The sequence below is a fragment of the Hypomesus nipponensis genome, chromosome 3 (assembly GCF_054491055.1).
Source record: "Hypomesus nipponensis isolate SF chromosome 3, ASM5449105v1, whole genome shotgun sequence".
NCBI classification, from domain to species: Eukaryota; Metazoa; Chordata; class Actinopteri; order Osmeriformes; family Osmeridae; genus Hypomesus; species Hypomesus nipponensis.
This window is the reverse complement of record NC_140363.1, coordinates 17,098,540-17,118,379: the sequence shown is the minus strand read 5'-3', so window position 1 is coordinate 17,118,379 and position 19,840 is coordinate 17,098,540. Positions and strand designations below refer to the sequence as shown.

The following is a 19,840-nucleotide window of genomic DNA, read 5'->3' as shown; positions in this document are numbered from 1 at the left end:
GCCTGTTGCTAGACTATTCAAAGAAAGGATCAACACAAAAGCATACACACAGGAAGGTAAGAAACAAGAAACTGGTGGACAGGACAATACATCTTGAAACATACTTCCTTTGTGGTTTGAACGTCACAAGTTTGTCCGAAAGCCCGTCATGTAGTCGCGATGACGTTCGATGATCAAGCTAAGCTAGCTGGCTAGCGAAATGTAAACGTGTGCTGGCGTTTGTATTAAGTATAACCAAAACTTTACTTAAATACCCATTCGTAAGTGATCAACTATATAAACTACATAATCTATAAGAATGGAGGCAACAAGATATTGCAAAGAACAGGTAAATGCGGACATTGAGGACATTCTGAGTCGCTTTCAGCAAACGGAGTCGGTGCGATATGAGCAGTTCTCGGCGATATGGAAAGAGATGAAATTCTCATCTATATTTTAGTAAGATTTTTGTTCTTATCAATTGATAGTGTGTTTCTGAATGCATTAGACGTGCTTACTGGTTGTCATGCACACGTTTTCCCTCCTTTTCTCATCCTTTTGTTACAGTGGCAGATTGGAAGTTAATGAGACGAGAAGTTTTAGTCGCGTAATACTGGCCACAGCCTTCAACTACCTGCTTCCACCGTACACCTTTCAGATCAGAGTTGGAGGACTTTACCTGCTCTACGGGTTGTTCAACTCCCAACTAATTACTCCGAGAGAAAAGGTTGAATACTATTTTGCTCTCGAGAATCTATGCTGTAGGCTGTTCACTGCACATGATATATTCTAATTTAAATTCCCTGCCCTGCTGCCAAAAGTTTGGTCAATTCTAATCCAGGTCATGGTTTGTGGTTGTCTGCAGATAAGGCTTGCACTGAGAGATTGGGAGGACATAAAGAAGTTTGAACAGGATGCAATCAACGCTCAGCACTTTGATGTTGTGTACATCTACAGGAAGCTCCTTGCAGAGAAAGCTTTCCACTTCACTGCCACTCCGGTGCCTGTAAGATATGACCTCCTACTGATCCTATCATCCTGTTACCGACTGGTAACATCAAAATAGGAATGATTGTGCTGAACACATCAGCAGTGGACCTATTTCAGTTTCGGCGTCGTACTTCCTGATTCAGAGACTCTCCTTGTGTGTTGCCCCCGGCAGTTGTGTTTCCAGGTGAAGAAGAAAACCAAACGTCAGGAGCTTTGTGAGGAATTCATGGACAGAGCGATGCGGCCTCAGGAACTGGTCAGCATGGATATGCTGGAGGTGAGTGGGGGTAGGGTCTTGCTGTTTTAATGGCTTATTGATTGTGTGGACAGTTTTTTTTTTTTTAAGGGTGACTTTTCACCTCTGCCGATACGACACGGAACGTAGTTAGTTCAGTAGGTAGTGGTTTTGCTGTTTGCCTACCTAGCAGTGGGTGATGTCTTACTGTGATGTCGTTTTGCGTCCTTCAGGAGGTGTCCAACGTGCACCAACACTACGAGCAGTTAAAGACGGCTATCTCATCCACACCTGGACAGCCAGATCCGGAACTGCGTCTGGTTAACAAAGACCTGGTTCCCCATCTTCGCAACGCAGTGGTGGAGTACTACCATTGGCAGAAGAAAAGGGTCAGAGCTCTATACATGGGCAGCCCCTGTTCAGGTGTTTTTGTGTGTGAGAGGAACATGTTTTGATCCTTTTTATGCCATTGTGTGACTAGGGATCTCAAGACAGAGAGGATCAAGTGTACGAGGATGGTGGTGAGGGGCCTTCAGAGCAGCAAGAGGTGATTTTAAGCCACACAACAAGCTCAATGAGCCAGTCCGAAACTCGGATCATTTTATTGGTTCCCCTTGTATCAACACATTTCAGCAGCTGTTGGCATTGTTTTCATTTCCGTCCTTGTTTTTTTCCCCTTCTCAGTGTTCTAGGAGAGCTTTGCTTTTAGCATCTATCAAGTCTAAGTCATACGGACAGCAGGTGGAGGTGAGTCTTCGGATCCATTTTTGTATTAATATGATTTGAGGTCCAGTTACCAGCATGATACTAAAACAGGTAGTAATAAAGACTACTTTTTACTAATGTCAGAGCCCATACTACTTTACTTTAACTTGAATGTAAAAGTGCAGTCATTAGTGCAGTGAAAGAAGACCAGAGTATCTGTAGTTCTACTTGAGTGAAAAATGTGTGTACTCTTGCCCTCTCTGCTGAGTGGTTCGTAACGTGAGTAGGTTGACGTCCGTGTGCGAGGTCTCACTACTTCCTGCTTCTCAGGCCTCCAAGTCTCGGAGACATCGTCAGGTGGAGACGGTGACGAACGCCAGGGAGACGGAGCCGAGGGTGAAAACCAGGAACACCTTTTCATGGAAGGAGAAGGAACTCAAAAGAAGGATTAGAACACTGAAACAGAAGACCTGTAACGCCCTGAAACTCACAGGTAAGGTCCAACCACTGCCCCCTTCCTTTACCCCCTGTAGACTAGGTCACCGGACCGGTTTAGTTTTGATTAAATATCACTGATGAACATCTTTCCAATAGACGAACAAAAGGATGACCAAAGTCTCATTAAACCATGGTGCCTGAGTGAAGCAGAAGCCAAAATTATTATGGGTAAGAAACATTGTTCAAGGGGTGAATGTAGACAACCACTTACATATCCCATATCTGGTCAGGGGTTGAATGGATCAGTTGTTATGGTAGATGTATTATTCTCTTGACATACATATCAATGTTCCCTCTAACTGTTCCTTGCAGCCACGAAAAATAGAAATCGATTCCGATGGTGAAGTCAGAGAAGAGAGATAACAGCTTGCTGGTTTTGATTTGCCTGAAGATCATCTATTGGCCGCTCTTTCACAGGACTCTGCAAGAAGGTTTCTAGAACTCATTGTTTTCAGCTAGCCATATTCACCTGATTGGGTGTGCCCATTGCAGAGTATGGAATTTTTTATTTTATTTTTGCTCTTTAAATTGTAGCACCTGGGGAGCAGGTGAGGGTTTCCACGCCGTGTGTTGTATTTAACTAAGGGAATCTTTGACAACATATCTAAAATATTTGACATGCATATAGCTGTGAATCATTGTGTCATGCACTAACTGGTACAATGTTCATTGTTGATAAAGATGTTCGGTAATGTCGTATTTTCATTGTTCAGTTTTGTAATAATATTTCAAAACCATCAGACTATAAACATGTTGGTATGTTTTGACATCCATTCTTTACTTTTTTGTTGTTGTCTATGCCCAGTTACTGTAGGGATCTATCATATTAGTAAACATGCCTTTTTACAACCCTTAAAACAATCAGTGTTTAAGTACCAAACCTTTTTTTTTTTTACCTACATTTCAGTCAAATGTTTGGAAGTAGACCTTCAAGGGCAGTATCACTTGTCAGCTGATCAGATAAAGTCACAAGGAAAGGATATTTGCACATGCTTCCTCTGGTTTGGAGTAATAATATAGGCCTACTGGTTTAGTGTTTCATCAGATCTCTTATCGGTTCGTCTATGCTCTCAATTTATTATGCTTTTATCCTCCCGTTTCTTTTATGTCAGCCAAATCCCCGGTGTTGCCTTATCAATCTAAGGAAGTCATCGTCTTGTGTCGCTTCTTCAGTGCCTCGACTGTGACACGTGTCAAGCCAGGGTCATTCTCAAAGACCCGCTGAGCCTTCAGTCATTAATGGACACTGCAAATAGCAGAAAGCAGTTTCTGAAAATGAGTTACTTCTCATTGTCTAAAATAATTGTTTACATATCTGAATAAAAAAAAATTGGTTAACTAGAATTGATCTTCACTCAAGACTTGTACCACTGACTCCAATGCCGTCAGCAAACTGCGGTCTGTGAACGTTCCTGGAACTGTGAGAGGCGGCTGTGAAGAAAAGGCAAGAAGGGCGCCAAGTTATCAAGAACTACTCAAGAAGGCTAGCTCTTTAACAATTAAGACATGTATCATTATAGTTACTTCTAGAAGCGGTAAGTGTCACATTTATCGTTTTCTAATGCAATCCTCTAGCCCGCTTTTGTATTGATCTAAACCCAAATAGCGTATAGGTCCTGGTGCGCCAAGAGGTCAGTGGGAGCCGTTGAGACAACGTGATAGGTAGAGTGGCCAGCACCGGAACAATATCGAGGAATGGCTTGTTGGAGAGGCGTCAGGATGGATGGATGGGTCCATCATACCGCATGCGGATAGAAAGAACGGGGCAACGTCGGAGGGGATCGAGGAGCATCCCGCTACCGTATCCGACCGATTTTGATCGGCATCCAGGAAGAACAATGTTGAAACATAAGATGCGTTAGTTAACCTACGCAATCCGACCAAATCTGTTTTCAATCATGGCCTCAGACAGTAAGTATTGGAAGCACTGAAGTTATATATTTCTAACGGGGGGTATGGTATTATTATCCATTGTAGTGCAGCGCCTATGGTGTTTCTATTTTTACAATAACTGTTCTAGCCTATCGCATAAGCTGCAACCAGCGATGCCATATCTTTTACTTAATAATGTATCCTCTACCAATTGTGCACGGCATTATATTTGACTATTGTCAAAACATAGGCTCATAATTTATCTTTGAGTGGATTACCTGCTATCTGATTGTTAAATGTGCTGCTTATGGTAGCCTACATTGTTCATCATGATGCGATGAAAATATTATCCTACGACAACATAGGTTTCAGAGGCTAAATAGGTAAACATAAGTTTGGTTTACAAACGACAGAAGACGATGCAGCCAATTGAGCCCACCTTTAGTATAGGCTACAGTATGATGATCATTTGGTTTAGCAATAGTCAAATACTAGAAATAGTTTACACACATTGCTGTCTTTTGACTTACGTTGTTAAATTATTTATGACGCACTGTAATGTTTTCTTTGGCGTGTTTTTGAATTTAGCATTAAAACCCACAAGTTGAGAGGAAAATTGTGAAAACAGTCTCTCACACAACAATTAAGGTTTATTTCTGCACTTACATGGAATAATTAAATCTGTATAGATACTTGTTCACTGTACTATTATGACTCACTGCTGTCATGTGTTGGGATATGTAATGCAAATATCCTCCCTTCTGATTTGATCACTTTTATTTTAGAAATATGCATGCAAAGAGGGCACTTAAATACCATCCAAGGCCATTAGAATCAGTAGTTTAGTAGCCTGTTATCACACATCAAATATCTATAACATATTTTCTTTACTCGTGAGGTATAATAACAATCCAAGAAGCACTGTCTGTAGTTTACTGAATCACACCCATACCTGTCTGACCATAAGTTCAATGTCCTAAGTGGACACTATAATTAAGCAATTGCCTGTGTTTAATGGCCTGTTAGTGGTAAGGTATAGTACATGCAGTGGTGATTATAGTCGCTTAGGATCTTCCAATATCCCCATGCCAACTAGTCTAGAACTGTCAAGTATCATGTCACAGCATAGCACTGAACCAAGTTCCAGGATAAGGACCATCAGTTAAACTGTGTCAATACTGTTAATGAAACCTCAGTTGCCTCTCTCAAGTTTAGCCCCTGAGCGAGACTGAATATATACTGTGTAACGTCTCATCTCTGTATGTGGTCCTTAGTGGTTCAGTAGAAGGCTCAATGGAGATTGTTGAGTAAAGGGTTAGTTATAGTCAGTCTACTGCTCACTGTGGCCTAGTTACAGAGAAGACCATACTTAATTCATGCTCCCCTTTCCCCCTGCTGGGCTGTAGGGGATGGGGGGTGGGGTGAGGATGATGAAGGGAAGGGAGCGGATGAAGGGTAGGGGGTGGGGGGTGGTGTGAGGATGATGAAGGGAGGGGTGGGGTGAGGTGAGGATGATGAAGGGAGAGGATGAGGGGTGGGGTGAGGGGCTAGTGGAAAGTGCTTGTGTTTTACCACATCCACTGAGGCCTGATGAGTAATATCTAGTGGAGAAGATTGAGAGTGCATGTCAGTACAAACAAATTAGCCGAATTAAGAAACCGAATCAGCCCTCTTCTTTTTCTTCTGTCGATTGATTTGCTATGTTGTTTAACCCCTCTGTATGGTTGCTAATAGCAGACATTAGCTAATGGAAATATATGTCTGATGATTGTCTTTTAAGTGAGCAAGAAAAACAGTTGATCATTTAACAGTTGGACAGTGTTGGATTTTGTTGTGTCCTGGCTGACAGGCATTTTACTTTCATCACTTCTTCTGTTGTCGGGCCTCGAAGCGGCATTCAGGAAGGGTGTTCCATCTTGCCCTGCGAGACAGGAAGCAGGAAGAACACTTAGAACGACTGAGAGAGTCGGTGCCTGGTCAGAGAGCAGAGCCAGACGTAGAGGAAAGGGTTGAGAGACCAGAGACCAGTTCTGCAGACCAGAAGCTAGACTTCTGGATCCTGATGCAGGGAAAGCATGGAGAGAAAAACAGGATATCCAGACTCACAGGACACACAGACTCCTCCTGGGATCCGTAAGATGTTGTTATTATGCTTTTATTAAGAACTGCTTTAGTTTGAGATTTTTGGGGGTCGCTTTCGTAGAATTTAACGAGAGTTTCTTTCGAGAAAAACATTAGCTTCATTTGAACTCTCACTTAGCAAGCATCTCTTACCGTCTGGTTAGTTGACTAACAAACTCGTCAACAACACCTCAGTAGATTCATTATGGAAAGATTGTTAGCCTGAAGGGTTTTGTCATGTTTATAAATTGAGAATCAGATCTGTTGGTTTTCAATTACTGAAATTAGCCAACAGGTGGAGCCATTACATTTGGTCACATTATATGTCAGTTTATGTGGAGGGTGCATCGACTGAAGGTAACCAGCAGAGGGCATCTGGATATTAACATTGTGATGGTGCAGCTATGATTAGGCCTTATTACCATAACAGGAGTGAAAACCTTCATGATCTTAAAGCAAATAGCATGCAATCTAATCATGTAAAGTCATAAGTCGCATGCTGATTGTAAAAAAATAAAATAAATACTGCATTATCAGCAGCTCAATTCACAGTTTCATAGTGATTAGTTTGTGTCTATAGAGACAAGATTGTTGTGCTCTCAGGCTGAACATGTGTCTTGTTCCTAAGAGTCAATCCCAGTGAACCCAGGACAATGACTCACCTCTGTCACTAGAACCTCCTCTTCCTGTCCAATCAAGGCAGGACTGACAGCGCCATGGTAACATGGGTCCTTTATGTGTGTGGGCAAAGGAACACACATTATTATCTCTTAACAGAGCCGTTGGGCAGTTTCCAAGGAAACCAAGTGTGATTCTCAGGTGTGTGTGTGTGTGGTGGCCAATGGGCTTGAGGTGGTGGACACAGAGGAAAGCACATGCAACCAGGTCCAGTTTGGCCGCTTTGACCTCTGTGATTCTGTTGACACAAACACATCCACCTGTTCATGCATCACAAATGCTTACCATTGTGCCACGATAAATAATCAGCAGTATATTTTTGTAACAAGGCTTAGACTTGGGGGGAGGAAGGTCCACTCCATTCATATTCTCACCAACACACACACACACACACACACACACCTGTATCTGTGCCTGGCTTGCGCCACACCTGTGCCCTCAAACAACAGGCTCACTCATACTGAACAAACACACAACATACCAGAGTTCTCCAGGCCCTGCCTCCTTCCCAGCTACACACCTGTGTTTCTCTGAGTTTTCTCTCTCCCGAGCCTGGCTAATGAGTAGAATTCACTGCTCTATCAAAAGGACTCTTGTTCTGAAGTGTTTTGATTCGACTTAGGCACGTACAGGTGAGTGTTGATCTGTCTCTGCTGTGTCTCCCAGTGTGCTCGAAGCCAGAGGGCACAGAGTTGGCTGGGGATGTAAGATTTCTGTTGATGGGCGTTGGGATGCGTCTGAATATTAATGCCTGTGCATGGTCCCGTTTTTTAGTATTCATCATGTGCATGACCAGGGTGTCGGCGTGCTTATGTGTGAATATTACAATAGCTTGATTATTATGCTGCTGACTTCTCTACCCGGCTTTGAAGTCAAACTAGCGAGTGGAGAACTGATAACTCTTTGATGTGTTTCCATGGCGCCGGGGAGGGGGGGGGGGGGGGGGGAGAAGAAATGTCCAGTACAAGAGAACAGTCCAAATGACGGCTCATTAGTCCATGAAAGTTATTACAACACAGAGCCGTTTAAGGGATGTGATTGGTGTGCGAGAACAAAGGGGCTTGGTGCTGCCTGCCTGTGTGCTGTAAAGTCATTAATGTGGGTGATTAGCTCCTCTCCTCTGGGCTGCCCTTGCCCCGCTCTGGGCATCCCTCATCTGCCCTCGCTTTCAAAGGCAGCTTTTGAAGTTCCACCACTGTCTGACTCACATGGCAGTGAAGGTACCTCTGCCTGTGAGGTCCGCTGTGGTGCGTTAGCTCATCTGATACGTGTGTGTGTGTCTTTCCGTGATTGTGTGTGGGCTCGGCGCACACGCGCGCGTGTGTGTGTGTGTGTCGGCTAGATGGCAGATTGCACTGCTGCGGGCTCTGTAGGAGTAGCAGGTGTCAGGCCAACCCCTGACCCAGGACCATTTCCTGTCCATCTGCAGGCAGACACAGGGGGCTCTGAGAGGGGGACAGTGAGGTGTCTGTCTGTGTGCAGCTCCAATGGGAGCTCCAGATAGCTTGTTTTGGGGTCACACTACCAGTGTCTGCTCTGCTCAGTGCATGTTGATGTCAGTGCGGGAATACTGGAGTAGTCGGCGCCTACACGGCTTGAAGATCTACACAGACGCGAACACAAAGAGAGAGAGGAATACGCCCACTCAACCACACACGACACAGTGGAATAACAAATGTGGACCTTGGGGGTTTAGGAAGAGGTTGAGAAGTGCTGCAGAGAATTCAAAAGACTTGAAGGAGAGAATGATGGGTTTAAGACATTGACAAGGGGATTGTAAAATATGTATCAGTGTCTTTTGCATGAGAATATACACACAAACACACAAATAGGGGCATTCACCCACACACACCTACGCTAATCTGTTCTTTAGTGTTGACATGATGCCAGTTGGGACAGTTGTTTCCTCAGGGCATGGAGTCATGGTAAACCCCTCTTTTTTTTCTTTCCATTGATTCGAATCCACTTTGGAGGTTGTCGTGGAAACGACCAAACACGGCACCCTCTTGTTTGAGTATTCATCTTCTGGAGAAGGGTCTGTCTGCTCATTCAGACTGGAGTGCTCTCTGTCTCTCCTCTCTCTACACGACTCACCCTTTCTTTCTCTCTCTTCTCTGTTACTCTTTCTTCTTCTCCTATCTTGTTCACTGACTCCTCTCTCTCTCTTCCTCTCCTCTCTCTTCTCTGTTACTCTTTCTTCTTCTCCTATCTTGTTCACTGACTCCTCTCTCTCTCTTCCTCTCCTCTCTCTTCTCTGTTACTCTTTCTTCTTCTCCTATCTTGTTCACTGACTCCTCTCTCTCTCTTCCTCTCCTCTCTCTTCTCTGTTACTCTTTCTTCTTCTCCTATCTTGTTCACTGACTCCTCTCTCTCTCTTCCTCTCCTCTCTCTTCTCTGTTACTCTTTCTTCTTCTCCTATCTTGTTCACTGACTCCTCTCTCTCTCTTCTTCTCCTCTTTCTCCCTCTCACTATCTCTTCTCAGTCTTCTCTCTCTTTTCTTTCTCTGTGTACAGAAGTCCCACTCATGGCCTTTATAGGACAGTGGCCAGACCCTTTACCCAGAGCAGGAAACTAAACAAGCCCTAATAAGGGTAGGATTGTGAAGATGAGGACCACAGCTTCTCTGCAGAATCATTTCACAATAAATTAAGAAGCTTCTCAGTAGAAGGGATGTTACAAGAGTTGGACTATGCATTGTCTCTATGTTACTGACATAGTCACCATCACCCACTCAAATTTCATATGATTTGTTTGTTTACAATTTCACTGAATGTAATACTAGCTGATACAGTTCAGCCAACAATTGTTTTAGATCAAAACAAAACACTTGATGCAGTATCCAGAAACATGTTTGTTAACCCAAACATCCAGTTTTTTCCCCTCATGTTTATCAAATGATTCTTGTAGCTCTGATAATAAAAGACTTCCTTTTCTGTCTGTGTGTGTGCCTGTGTGTGTGTGTGTGTGTGTCCAGACTGTCTGTTTGTGTGGTCTGATCAGTGTGTCATCGTGTGTCCTCTGTCTCTCACAGTCACCCCCGAGGCCATAGGCTTCCTGTCGGCCGTCGGGGTCTTCGTGGTGGTCCTGGCCGTCCTCTTCCTCTTCATCAATAAGAAGTTGTGCTTCTCACGAGTCGGAGGGCTGCCCTGCCTTGAGCAGCACGGCCGCAAGAAAGGCTCTCGTAGCCGGCCTGGGATCCGCCAGGGGCTGGGTGAGTGGACCGCCTCTGGAGGGGTTGGGGGGAAGGAGGGGGGAGGGAGGAAGAGGAGGAGGAGGGGGTAGAGGGAGGAGGAGGGGGGAGGGAGGAGGGAGGAGGGGGGAGGGAGGAGGGGGAGGGAGGAGGATAAAGGGGTAGAGGGAGGAGGAGGAGGGGGTAGAGGGAGGAGGTTGTAGGGATTCTGGACAACTGTGGGCAATGGGCGGGAGGGTTGGGTTGGGACTACCATTGAAGGATACTAATGTAACATCACTGCTCATCAGTATTGATCCAGTTAGTGCTCTTTTATTATACCAATATCAATATCTCATCACAATATACCAGCTTCCTGCTAGGCTTACTTAGCTTGGAGAAATGTACTACAATGGCATGACTAATATAATATCCTGGAAAGGTATGCTCAGTACAACATATGACACACGTCATCCTTATCTGTCCTGTCAAACACCTTTCTTAAGCTAAAGGTAAACCACGAGCTCTCTGCGATATCGTAGCTGCTTAGGACTCTTGCTTTTCCAGATAGTTCCTTAAGCAAACATCTCTATTGAGACATTAGTGTATTAGGATGCCTTGTTACACTCAATTCAGTGAAGATTCGAGCCATTACATGATAGCTCAGGTCAGACTCTGAGGTAGGTTGACTACTCATGTATATCAGTTTTGGAATTGTATGTTTGCTCTCTCTCAAACACAAACATCCAGTGTATCCTGAGCTGATATTCTACCTGTCCAGGATACATCCAGGATAGGAACATTACTGTAAACAGTGTTCAGGGCTGCTTGGAATCACACACAAACACGCACGCACACACACGCTCACACATATAAGCTTACAGGTTCACACCCACATACACACACAGATACATTACATTTTCATTTAGCAGACGCTCTTATCCAGAGCGACTTACAGTAAGTACAGGGACATTTCCCCGAGGCAAGTAGGGTGAAGTGCCTTGCCCAAGGACACAACGTAATTTGGCACGGCAGGGAATCGATCCAGCAACCTTCTGATTACTAGCCCGACTCCCTCACCGTTCAGCCATCTGACTCCCATTTCAGTCAGGGGAAATGGACCAATCTCTTCTGAGACAGCCAGCTGCTGAACATGACATCTGGGTTGTAGTCTCCACAGCCTTTCTCATCACCTCGGGAACAGCACAGCGACTCCTGAAACATTGAATGAAACACTTCACTTCACACATACCTATTCTTGAGAGAGTATTGTGCCTGCATTAGTCACTTTGAGCGTAGCCAGCTTTTAAACGAAGGGCTTTGAGAATGGCCGTCTCCATAAGCCCTCCAGTGTGAGCTGTCACGGTTGCATAGGAACAGAGAGGCCTGAGTGTTTCTGAAGGTCACTCCAGGAGGCTTCCTGCAACATATGCATTCATATACCTCCACGACATGACATGTGCTGCTCCTGTAGTCAGGAGAGTTATGGAGATTGAAGCCCAGTCATTCGATGCCTGCTGTGTGTTCCAGAGATCGAAGTTCATTTAATCTGGATGCGCTCTCACTGTGATTTGGTTGAGATTCTGGCGAAATGAGGGGTGCATTAGTGTGCGTGGTTATAAAGGCGTTGTGTGTGGGTTCAGCCTGGTCTTTGTGAGACGACAAGGTCTTTGAATGATGCTCATGTGAGAGTGAAGCGTTTTGATTACTAGCATTCAAGTGATAATAACGGAGTTAGTAGGAATAGGATCAGCAGACGACTGCAGGCTAGACAGCGCCTCAAATGCACACACACACACACACACAGACACACACAGACACACACACTGACACGCACACACACAGACACGCACACACACTACGTTCCTGGAGACGTGTCAAACACCAGAAGTGGGCGGGACCGTGGTAAATCAATCAGCTGCCATTCGCCCACTCACCGGCGCTATCCTGTAACCATGGTGATGGCTCAGGTACAGAGGTACATGTCATGCTTGGTGACCTGCACTGATCAATGAGACGGGGGCGATATGACACAGATCTCTATTACAACGTCAGTCAGTCTGTTGTCAGCCAATTATAAACTCAGGATGCTAGTCTGCTAACCAGGTTGAAGATTTAAAGATAACAGTAACCGTTACTCTATATTGGCTTTGTGATTTAAACATGGTTCCTCTCACTTTCAGATCCTTCATGGCAACTACGTTTGGCAGAGTTCAGAGAGCTTTATTTGTGTTGATATGCTTTTCTCTTTTTTATTTTCTGCTTTCCCTCTTGTTACTTTGCAGACTCCATCCATCACCTCTCCGCTCTGCTCTCCTTTCCTCTTCTCCTCTCTTCTCCTCTCTCTTCTGTCTTCTCCTCTCCCCTCCTCTTTCCTCTCATCTCTCCTCTATCTGTTCTGCTTTCTCTGCTTTCCTTCCTTCCTCTGCGCTCTCCTCTCTGCTCTTCTCACCTTTCCTCAACTCCTTCCCTTCATCTCCTCACATCCTCCCCCTCTATGTTTGAGTCCTCAGTAACTTCTGCCTGCTCTAGTCTCTCCTTCCCCCCGCATGAACCTTTGTATGTCTGTGTGTGTGTGTGTGACCCCTACAGTGAACAGCTATGGGGATGACGAGGATGACTCCAGCTCGTCTGACAGTGAGGAGGAGATAGTGAAGCAGTTTGAGATCTCAGTGTCGCGATCCCAGAGCTTCCGCTGCACGGCCCCCTCCGAGGCACTATCCCAGCCTGCACCGTCCCAGCGGCCCTTCACGCGCCTGCTGTCAGACCAGGAAGAGGGCAGCACAGAGCCCTCCGACTTTGAAGGTACCAGAAAACACACATACACTCACTCACACGCTAACAGATTACAGGGAGTCAGATGGCTGAGCGCTGAGGGAGTCCGGCAAGTAATCGGAAGGTTGCCGGGTCGATTCCCTGCCGTGCCAAATGACTTTGTGTCCTTGGGCAAGGCACTTCACCCTACTTACCTGGGGGGGAATGTCCCTGTACTTACTGTAAGTCGCTCTGGGTAAGAGTGTCTGCTAAATGACTAAATGTAATGTAAATGTACAGTCACACTCACTCACACACACAGAAATACTCACACACACTCTCTGTCTCACTCACACGCTCACAGACATGTACACACACACACACACCACGCACAAACACACAGTGGTCACTAAAAGATAAGCATAGATACCTAATGTCATACTCAGAGTGCATTAAAGAGCAACCACTGTACATACATTTTACACCACAAAGCACAAAACAGACATATGGACACGTGTGTATATATAGTTGTGATCCAGCAGGATGATTCCACCTAATGCCCTGAATCCCAAATACCATTTTCAACACGGATTAATGTCTGTAAAGAGCTTAGCTTGATTGGACCACTCTGTTGCCAGATCAACGTAGGGCAGAAAGATAGCCCCCTGGGTCTTTTGATTCATTAGGAATGTGTTGAGATGGGTATGGGGTGTCTTAAACATGGTATTAGAAGGATTAGATTATAGTGACAGCCTACCAAGGCAACATTATACATATGGTGGGGATACTGAAACCAAAGGGAAAGAGACTTATCCTTAAGACATCTTCTCAATCCTTACTGAATCCTCACTTCTCACACACACACACACACACACACACACACACACACACTCACACACACACACACACACACACACTCACACACACACACTCTCACACACACACACACACACACACACACACACACACACACACACTCACACACACACACTCTCACACACACACACACACACTCACACACACACACACACACACTCACACACACACACACACACACAAACACACACACACACTGTCTCGTGAGATTCACGGCAACTTGACCTCGGCTATCCCATGTTATCTCTAGCATGTTCTTCCCTCCAGCCAGCATGTGAGAGCCTGAATGACATAACAGCCAATCGAAACCCCAGGACACGCTCTGATGAGTCAATGTTGCCATGGTGAATACTCACTTACAACAATGACATAATGAGATACTGAATTGGAGTTAATTGTCATTGATCAGACTGAGGTACAGTTTGTACCAACCCAGCCCTGAATGGGCCATAAAGAGTTGCATAACAATATAATTGTATGTGCTTAAGTGGGCCGATCACGTGGTCTGTGGATGAATAGTGATTCAATTACTTTGTGCTTGCTTGCAAACGTACAGCACATCGCCAGGCAACCTGCTGACATAAGATCCATCGATCGTGGATGTGTACATAGTTGCTAATCACCATGTCACAATCTGTGTCCCTCCCCAGACATGGATACCCAGAGCAGGCTAAGTTACCAGGACCCCCTTGACGCCCAGGGTCCCAGAGACCAGGACCCCCTGAACGCCCAGGGTCCCAGAGACCCGCTGTCTCAGCAGGGCGAGAGGCCTGGCTCCGTGCGCTCCCAGGTCGTGGACGAGGCTCTGGATGGCCCCCTGGGGGAAGGCTCGCTGGGCAGGGGGGTCACAGAGGCCAGCCCGGCCCCCGGCATGAGCCGACGGGACACGGAGGGAAGCCTGGAGATGGAGACGGCCGTAGACGACCAGGAGAACAACGACGCCACTGACAGCTCCTCCACATGGAGCCCTGAGGTACTGCAGATGGGAGGCCCAGTCACCAACACGAAGCCCAGAGAAAAGTTATGTCTCTGAAGACTAAAAAGACGTGTACCTGCATGGTACTCTGAGCTTCATCAGGGGGATAGTGTTGAGGGCTTTGTGATGGAAAGAGAAGGAAGACAGGCTTGAATCAGAACCGACAGTTAGAGGCTTGGAATTTTAACAAGACATATTTTTTAGCTGTGTTTTCCAACCTAACTGAATTTGGGCACTCCAAGACAAGCGTGGCATAGTCCCCCTCAGGCTTTCTGTACGATACACGACTCCTTCCTCATGCCTTGTGTAACAAACCTCATGAATATGAATCTGACGTTTGGAATGGCTAAACCCAGCCTGTTAAACCAAAGTGTCTGTGTGTGTTGCTAATGACGACGCTTGGTGTCAGTGTGTTACTGTGCTAAAGTACTAATGTGTCATGATTGATTATCAGCCCAGTTAGAGAGAGGTGATGGTGAGTGGGTGGGTGACATCGGCACTGGGCCCAGTGCTTACCCGAGCCCAGACGCCCGCAACAGCTTGTTGGTGTGCGATGGTGTGTGTTTGTTTGTGTGTGTGTGTGTGTATTTGTTTGTGTGTGTGTGTGTTGATGATGTGTGTGGTAGCATAAAAGCGCCTCTTAGCCGCCAATCCACACAATAGAATTGGGAGCAATCCGTGCTGAGAGCGGAGCCCGCTCGTTTCATCTCCACATGGAAACGAGAGGCGTCTCTCATTCCGATGTGAAGATGGCCATCATCATTTAGAGACTTGTGGAGCCAAAGATCTGTGGTGCTCGATGCCCGATATGTAGCTTGAAGAAGAGCCCTTCACCTGACATGTGCTGTACGCTCCGCGCGGACGACAACTGTGATTATCTTATCTTATCCGCGGTTGCCGTGCCAACGCCAACACTCCTCCCGTTCTGTCAACATGGTGACACAATCGCCGTGGTGTTTGTTGACCGTGTGAGGTGCTGCTTGGCTGAGGTCAGACTTCGGCTTCATTGCATTGATCTCCTTCTATTCAGGTTCCATGTGGCAGATGTTATCGTTCATGTGATTACAGTAATCAAATGATGATGATGCCCTATTAAAATGCACAGCGTTTCTAGTTAGATTATCTCATTGCCATCCCGGTATATCTGTGTTGAGTTCATAAAAATCCCTTTCATTTAGCAGACGCTTTTATCCAAAGCGTCATACAAGAGGTCGGGATTAGAACCTGTAACCTCTTAGTCTGCAGTCAAAAGCTCTGACCCGCTAAGCTTCATGTTTTCTCCCTCCCTCAGCAAGAGCATCCCCCGGGGGAAGGGTTCTCTGCCACCGCCCCCGCCGCCCGCTCCCGCCCCCCAATCCCCAAATGCGGGGATCTCATCATCGCCCTGGAGCACAAGGCAGACGTGGAGAAGCTGCTGGTGACCGTGGTGGTGGCCCGGGACATCCCCGACAAGGAGCGCAGCGGGATGGACTCCTGGCAGGTGCACGTGGTCCTCCTCCCGGCCAAGAAGCAGCGGCATAAAACCTCCGTCCAGAAGGGGGCGCTGCCCCACTTCAACGAAACCTTCCGCTTCTCCCGCGTGGAGCAGGCGGACCTGGCGGTGTCGGCCCTGAGGTTCCGGCTCTACGCCCTGGGGGGGCGGATGTCCCGGGAGAAGATGATGGGGGAGAGGGTGCTTCGTCTGGCGGGTTTGAACCCTGAAGGGGGCGTGGCTGAGACCACTCTGGTCCTGGAGCCTCGCAGCAACATGAAGGTAAGGCCACAGACCGCTACAACAGCTGGTGGGTGTTGCTCAGCAATTAGAGCATTCGACGGCAGAGGGAGCGAGAGCTCACAGGTTCGGATTCCCCCTGTGTCTGACCTGTTGTTATGAAAGCAAACTGCTTAATGAATAGATTATTATTATTACGGCTAATACCATGACAGCACAGGCTCACTGGAGCATCGCAAGGTTTATTGTGACATCACCTTCTCACCTTCTAACGTTGTCATGGTGTCCATCAGAGTGTGGACTCTCAGCTGAGCCTGTCTGGGGTGTCCCAGAGCGACAGCGCGTCTTCGACTCAGTCTCTGACTCACGGGGGGGTCCCGGAGCTGCTGGTGGGCCTGACCTACAACGCCACCACAGGACGCATGTCTGTGGAGCTCATCAAGGGCAGCCACTTCCGCAACCTGGCCATCAACAGACCCCCGGGTAAGCCCCCTGAAGCACACACACACACAGAAACACAAACACACCACACACACAGAAACACACACACAGAAACACACACACCACACTGAAACACACAGACCACGCACACACAGAAACACATACACAGAAACACTCACACACGCACATAAACACTCATATTTCACGACATGGCGTCTCGTTCCCCTCTGGTTTCCGACAGACACGTACGGAAAACTGACCCTGCTGAACTCGGTGGGCCAGGAGATCTCTCGCTGCAAGACGTCGGTGCGCCGTGGCCAGCCCAACCCCGTCTACAAGGAGACGTTTGTCTTCCAGGTGGCTCTGTTCCAGCTGTCCGACGTCACCCTCATGGTGTCCATCTACAACCGGCGCAGCATGAAGCGCAAGGAGATGGTGGGCTGGATCGCCCTGGGCCAGAACAGCAGCGGAGAGGAGGAACAGCTGCACTGGCAGGACATGAAAGAGGGTCGCGGCCAGCAGGCCTGCCGCTGGCACGTGCTTCTGGAGGCCTGACGACCAGGGCGGGGTCAGGAGAGGTGGACAGGGAGGAATGTAGTCCCCACAACCCTGTTGGTTTGGCTCTCACACCTGTCTCTGGATGCTATAGGGCTGTTGGTTTGGCTCTCACACCTGTCTCTGGATGCTACAGGGCTCCATCCTCTCATTTGGCTGCCCCAGACGATGGTTTACATTATCTGTGAGCGAAGTTTTGTGAAAACTGACATGATAGAGAAAAGAAATCAGGTGCAAAAAAAGAAATCATGCGGTCATGATGACGCAGTTTTGAAAGATCTTTACGTTTATCCTGTGAAATGAATTATGACAAATGATCACAGTGGACTAGTTTCATCTACGTTTCAATGTCAAATATCTAGTTATTGTGAGCAGTGGGAATGTAGTCTGCACCGACTACAGTTTGAAGATGTCAAAGATTGTTTGGGCAAAAGTACTGTTATGTAAAAATGTTGGTTCAATGATGATTTTATAGATTTCGGAATCAAAGACTCGTTCACCTTTCCCACATTCAGTCACTAAAATACTGGTCTGCTACCTCCCTGTTCTCAATCCTCTGCCCCCTCCTCCTCTTCCTCCTCTGTCTCACCAGAAGGACTGGCAGCTCAGCAGACCTTGCCCTCATTTGACGAGAACATCTGCCCTCCCTGAGTCTGTGTATCACAGGAGGAATGATGAAGCAGCAGGCCCTTTCTTAGTGCCTAAGCAGTGTGTTCCCTGGGCAAAGCTTATTTAAACACCCATCAATGCTGAGCTGAAAAGAAGCTTTAAATATCCCAGTGCAGCTGTTAATAACATGCGATGAATTACCCTGGCAGTGTGTGATTTTTGGGTGGTAATTGGTGCTTACGGTCCTTGGACTCCACACCCTGATGATGCTAATGCTCGGTCTTGGCCCAGCTTCCCTTGGCTTCATTGAATCATATGGCAGCCGTTGCACTGAGTGATTACATTTGTTTATGTAGCTAGTCAACCTTCAACCCCTCTAGGGTTATCGTCACAGTTTAACACGGAGGAGGATGCTGAAAGGTTCTGTACTGGAACAGCAGAGGGAGGCAAGGTCAGCCGCCCCTTTTTAAGGACTTGAATTTGTAACCTTTAGAATTGCTTGGATAAAGTAGGTCAATCAAATGACTCGATTTACTTTGAAATGACCCCCGTATAGAATCACGTGACCCCTTACCAAGTTAATTTCCAAAGATTAATCACTCCACCTCAAAGTGATTGGCAGTGATTGCTTTGACAAATACTTAATTTATCTTTGATACTGCTGAAACCTTCTTTGAAAAGAGGGGGGAGAAATTGCCTGTCAATGTTTACATTCCTATCCAAGATTAAAACCACTTCATTCATCTTCAAGTGAGAACAACATGCCCCCATTTTTTGAGTGTGCAGAGATTTAATATGCCCGTAATGTACATTGGAGTGAGACCACTGTATTTAACAGATGTCATGCTTTTACAGGAAAAGCCTATGTTGTTTCAATGACTTGATAGTTAATAGTTATTCCCCATATTCACAAGTTAAATTTATATATTTGATTGTTATGTACTATATTTAATACACATATTTTCATGTATTTATGCATGTCGAGAGTTGCTGTACATAATCCTTATATATTTTTGAAACGCTTAGTGTACATGTAATAAACCAGTGTGTTTTACTGCATGCTTATCTAAAACTAAAAGTCTGACAGTCTGATGAATTGAAGTGCCTGTAATGTAAGGATGACGTATCCATTTATGGAGGGAAATCTAGCATGTGATGCTTATACTTTGGTGTTCCTCTGAATGCAGTTGTACGATTGCAATTGCATGCATAAACATTTGATCTTGTAATGTTTACATGGTGCTTGGAAAACGCATGTTAAAAAAAAAGAGGCACAAATTACTTTTGCACACAGGTTTGTTCTTGACAATAAAAGGATCGCTGTTATGTTAGATGTGTGACCGTTTGCTCTTTGAATCTCACTCAGCTTCAGCCAAGTGTAGGATTTTTAGTTCTAATAGGTTGGCCAAAATGCTCCAAGGAAATCACAGACATACAATTAGAGGCGATTAAGAATACAATCTTGTGATTCCAAGGATGGGTAGATCTGACATATGCTTGATTGGGTTAATTCCGGGTATTAGCGAAATAAATATGAGATGCAGCTTCCCATGTTTAACAACATCAAATCGTGTGTACAAGTGCTATCCACAAACGTGGGTGATTTAATTGATTTGATAGCATACACCACTCGTCCAGAAATATGTCGATACACGTTTTGGCTCCAACAC

The 19,840-nt window shown here is 46.1% G+C and overlaps 2 protein-coding genes across 4 annotated transcripts; both read left to right on the top strand.

Annotated features, from left to right (window-relative positions):
• The first annotated feature begins 111 nt into the window (after nucleotides 1-111).
• Nucleotides 112-3,745, top strand: snapc1b (small nuclear RNA activating complex, polypeptide 1b). 3 transcript variants are annotated; one of them, XR_014734118.1, is made up of 11 exons: nucleotides 112-438; nucleotides 547-706; nucleotides 845-985; nucleotides 1,142-1,246; nucleotides 1,438-1,593; nucleotides 1,686-1,751; nucleotides 1,889-1,951; nucleotides 2,240-2,402; nucleotides 2,504-2,575; nucleotides 2,720-2,838; nucleotides 3,520-3,745. XR_014734118.1 is itself a non-coding variant. In XM_084683296.1 (10 exons), exons 1-10 carry the CDS (start codon nucleotides 299-301, stop codon nucleotides 2,749-2,751), a joined length of 1,098 nt encoding a protein of 365 aa, XP_084539422.1. In that variant the 5' UTR covers nucleotides 112-298; the 3' UTR covers nucleotides 2,752-3,099. The 3 variants fall into 3 exon arrangements, 1 of the variants encoding a protein (XP_084539422.1); XR_014734117.1 differs by lacking the exon at nucleotides 3,520-3,745 and adding an exon at nucleotides 3,315-3,446; XM_084683296.1 differs by lacking the exon at nucleotides 3,520-3,745 and having other exon boundaries at nucleotides 2,720-3,099.
• A 6,301-nt stretch (nucleotides 3,746-10,046) lies between these two features.
• syt16 (synaptotagmin XVI) lies at nucleotides 10,047-19,484 on the top strand (the record flags this gene model as incomplete). Its single annotated transcript, XM_084683186.1, has 6 exons — nucleotides 10,047-10,290; nucleotides 12,841-13,053; nucleotides 14,529-14,851; nucleotides 16,146-16,607; nucleotides 16,859-17,048; nucleotides 17,248-19,484. Coding segments are annotated over 6 exons (1,746 nt in total), but the record flags the coding sequence as incomplete, so codon positions are not given.
• Nucleotides 19,485-19,840: the final 356 nt, after the last annotated feature.

Coding starts and splice junctions, on each gene's coding strand:
- snapc1b (XM_084683296.1), top strand. CDS start 299: ATGGAGGCAACAAGATATTGCAAAGAACAGGTAAATGCGGACATTGAG. Junction 707..844: donor TAATTACTCCGAGAGAAAAG/GTTGAATACTAT, acceptor GGTTGTCTGCAG/ATAAGGCTTGCACTGAGAGA. Junction 1,247..1,437: donor TCAGCATGGATATGCTGGAG/GTGAGTGGGGGT, acceptor TGCGTCCTTCAG/GAGGTGTCCAACGTGCACCA.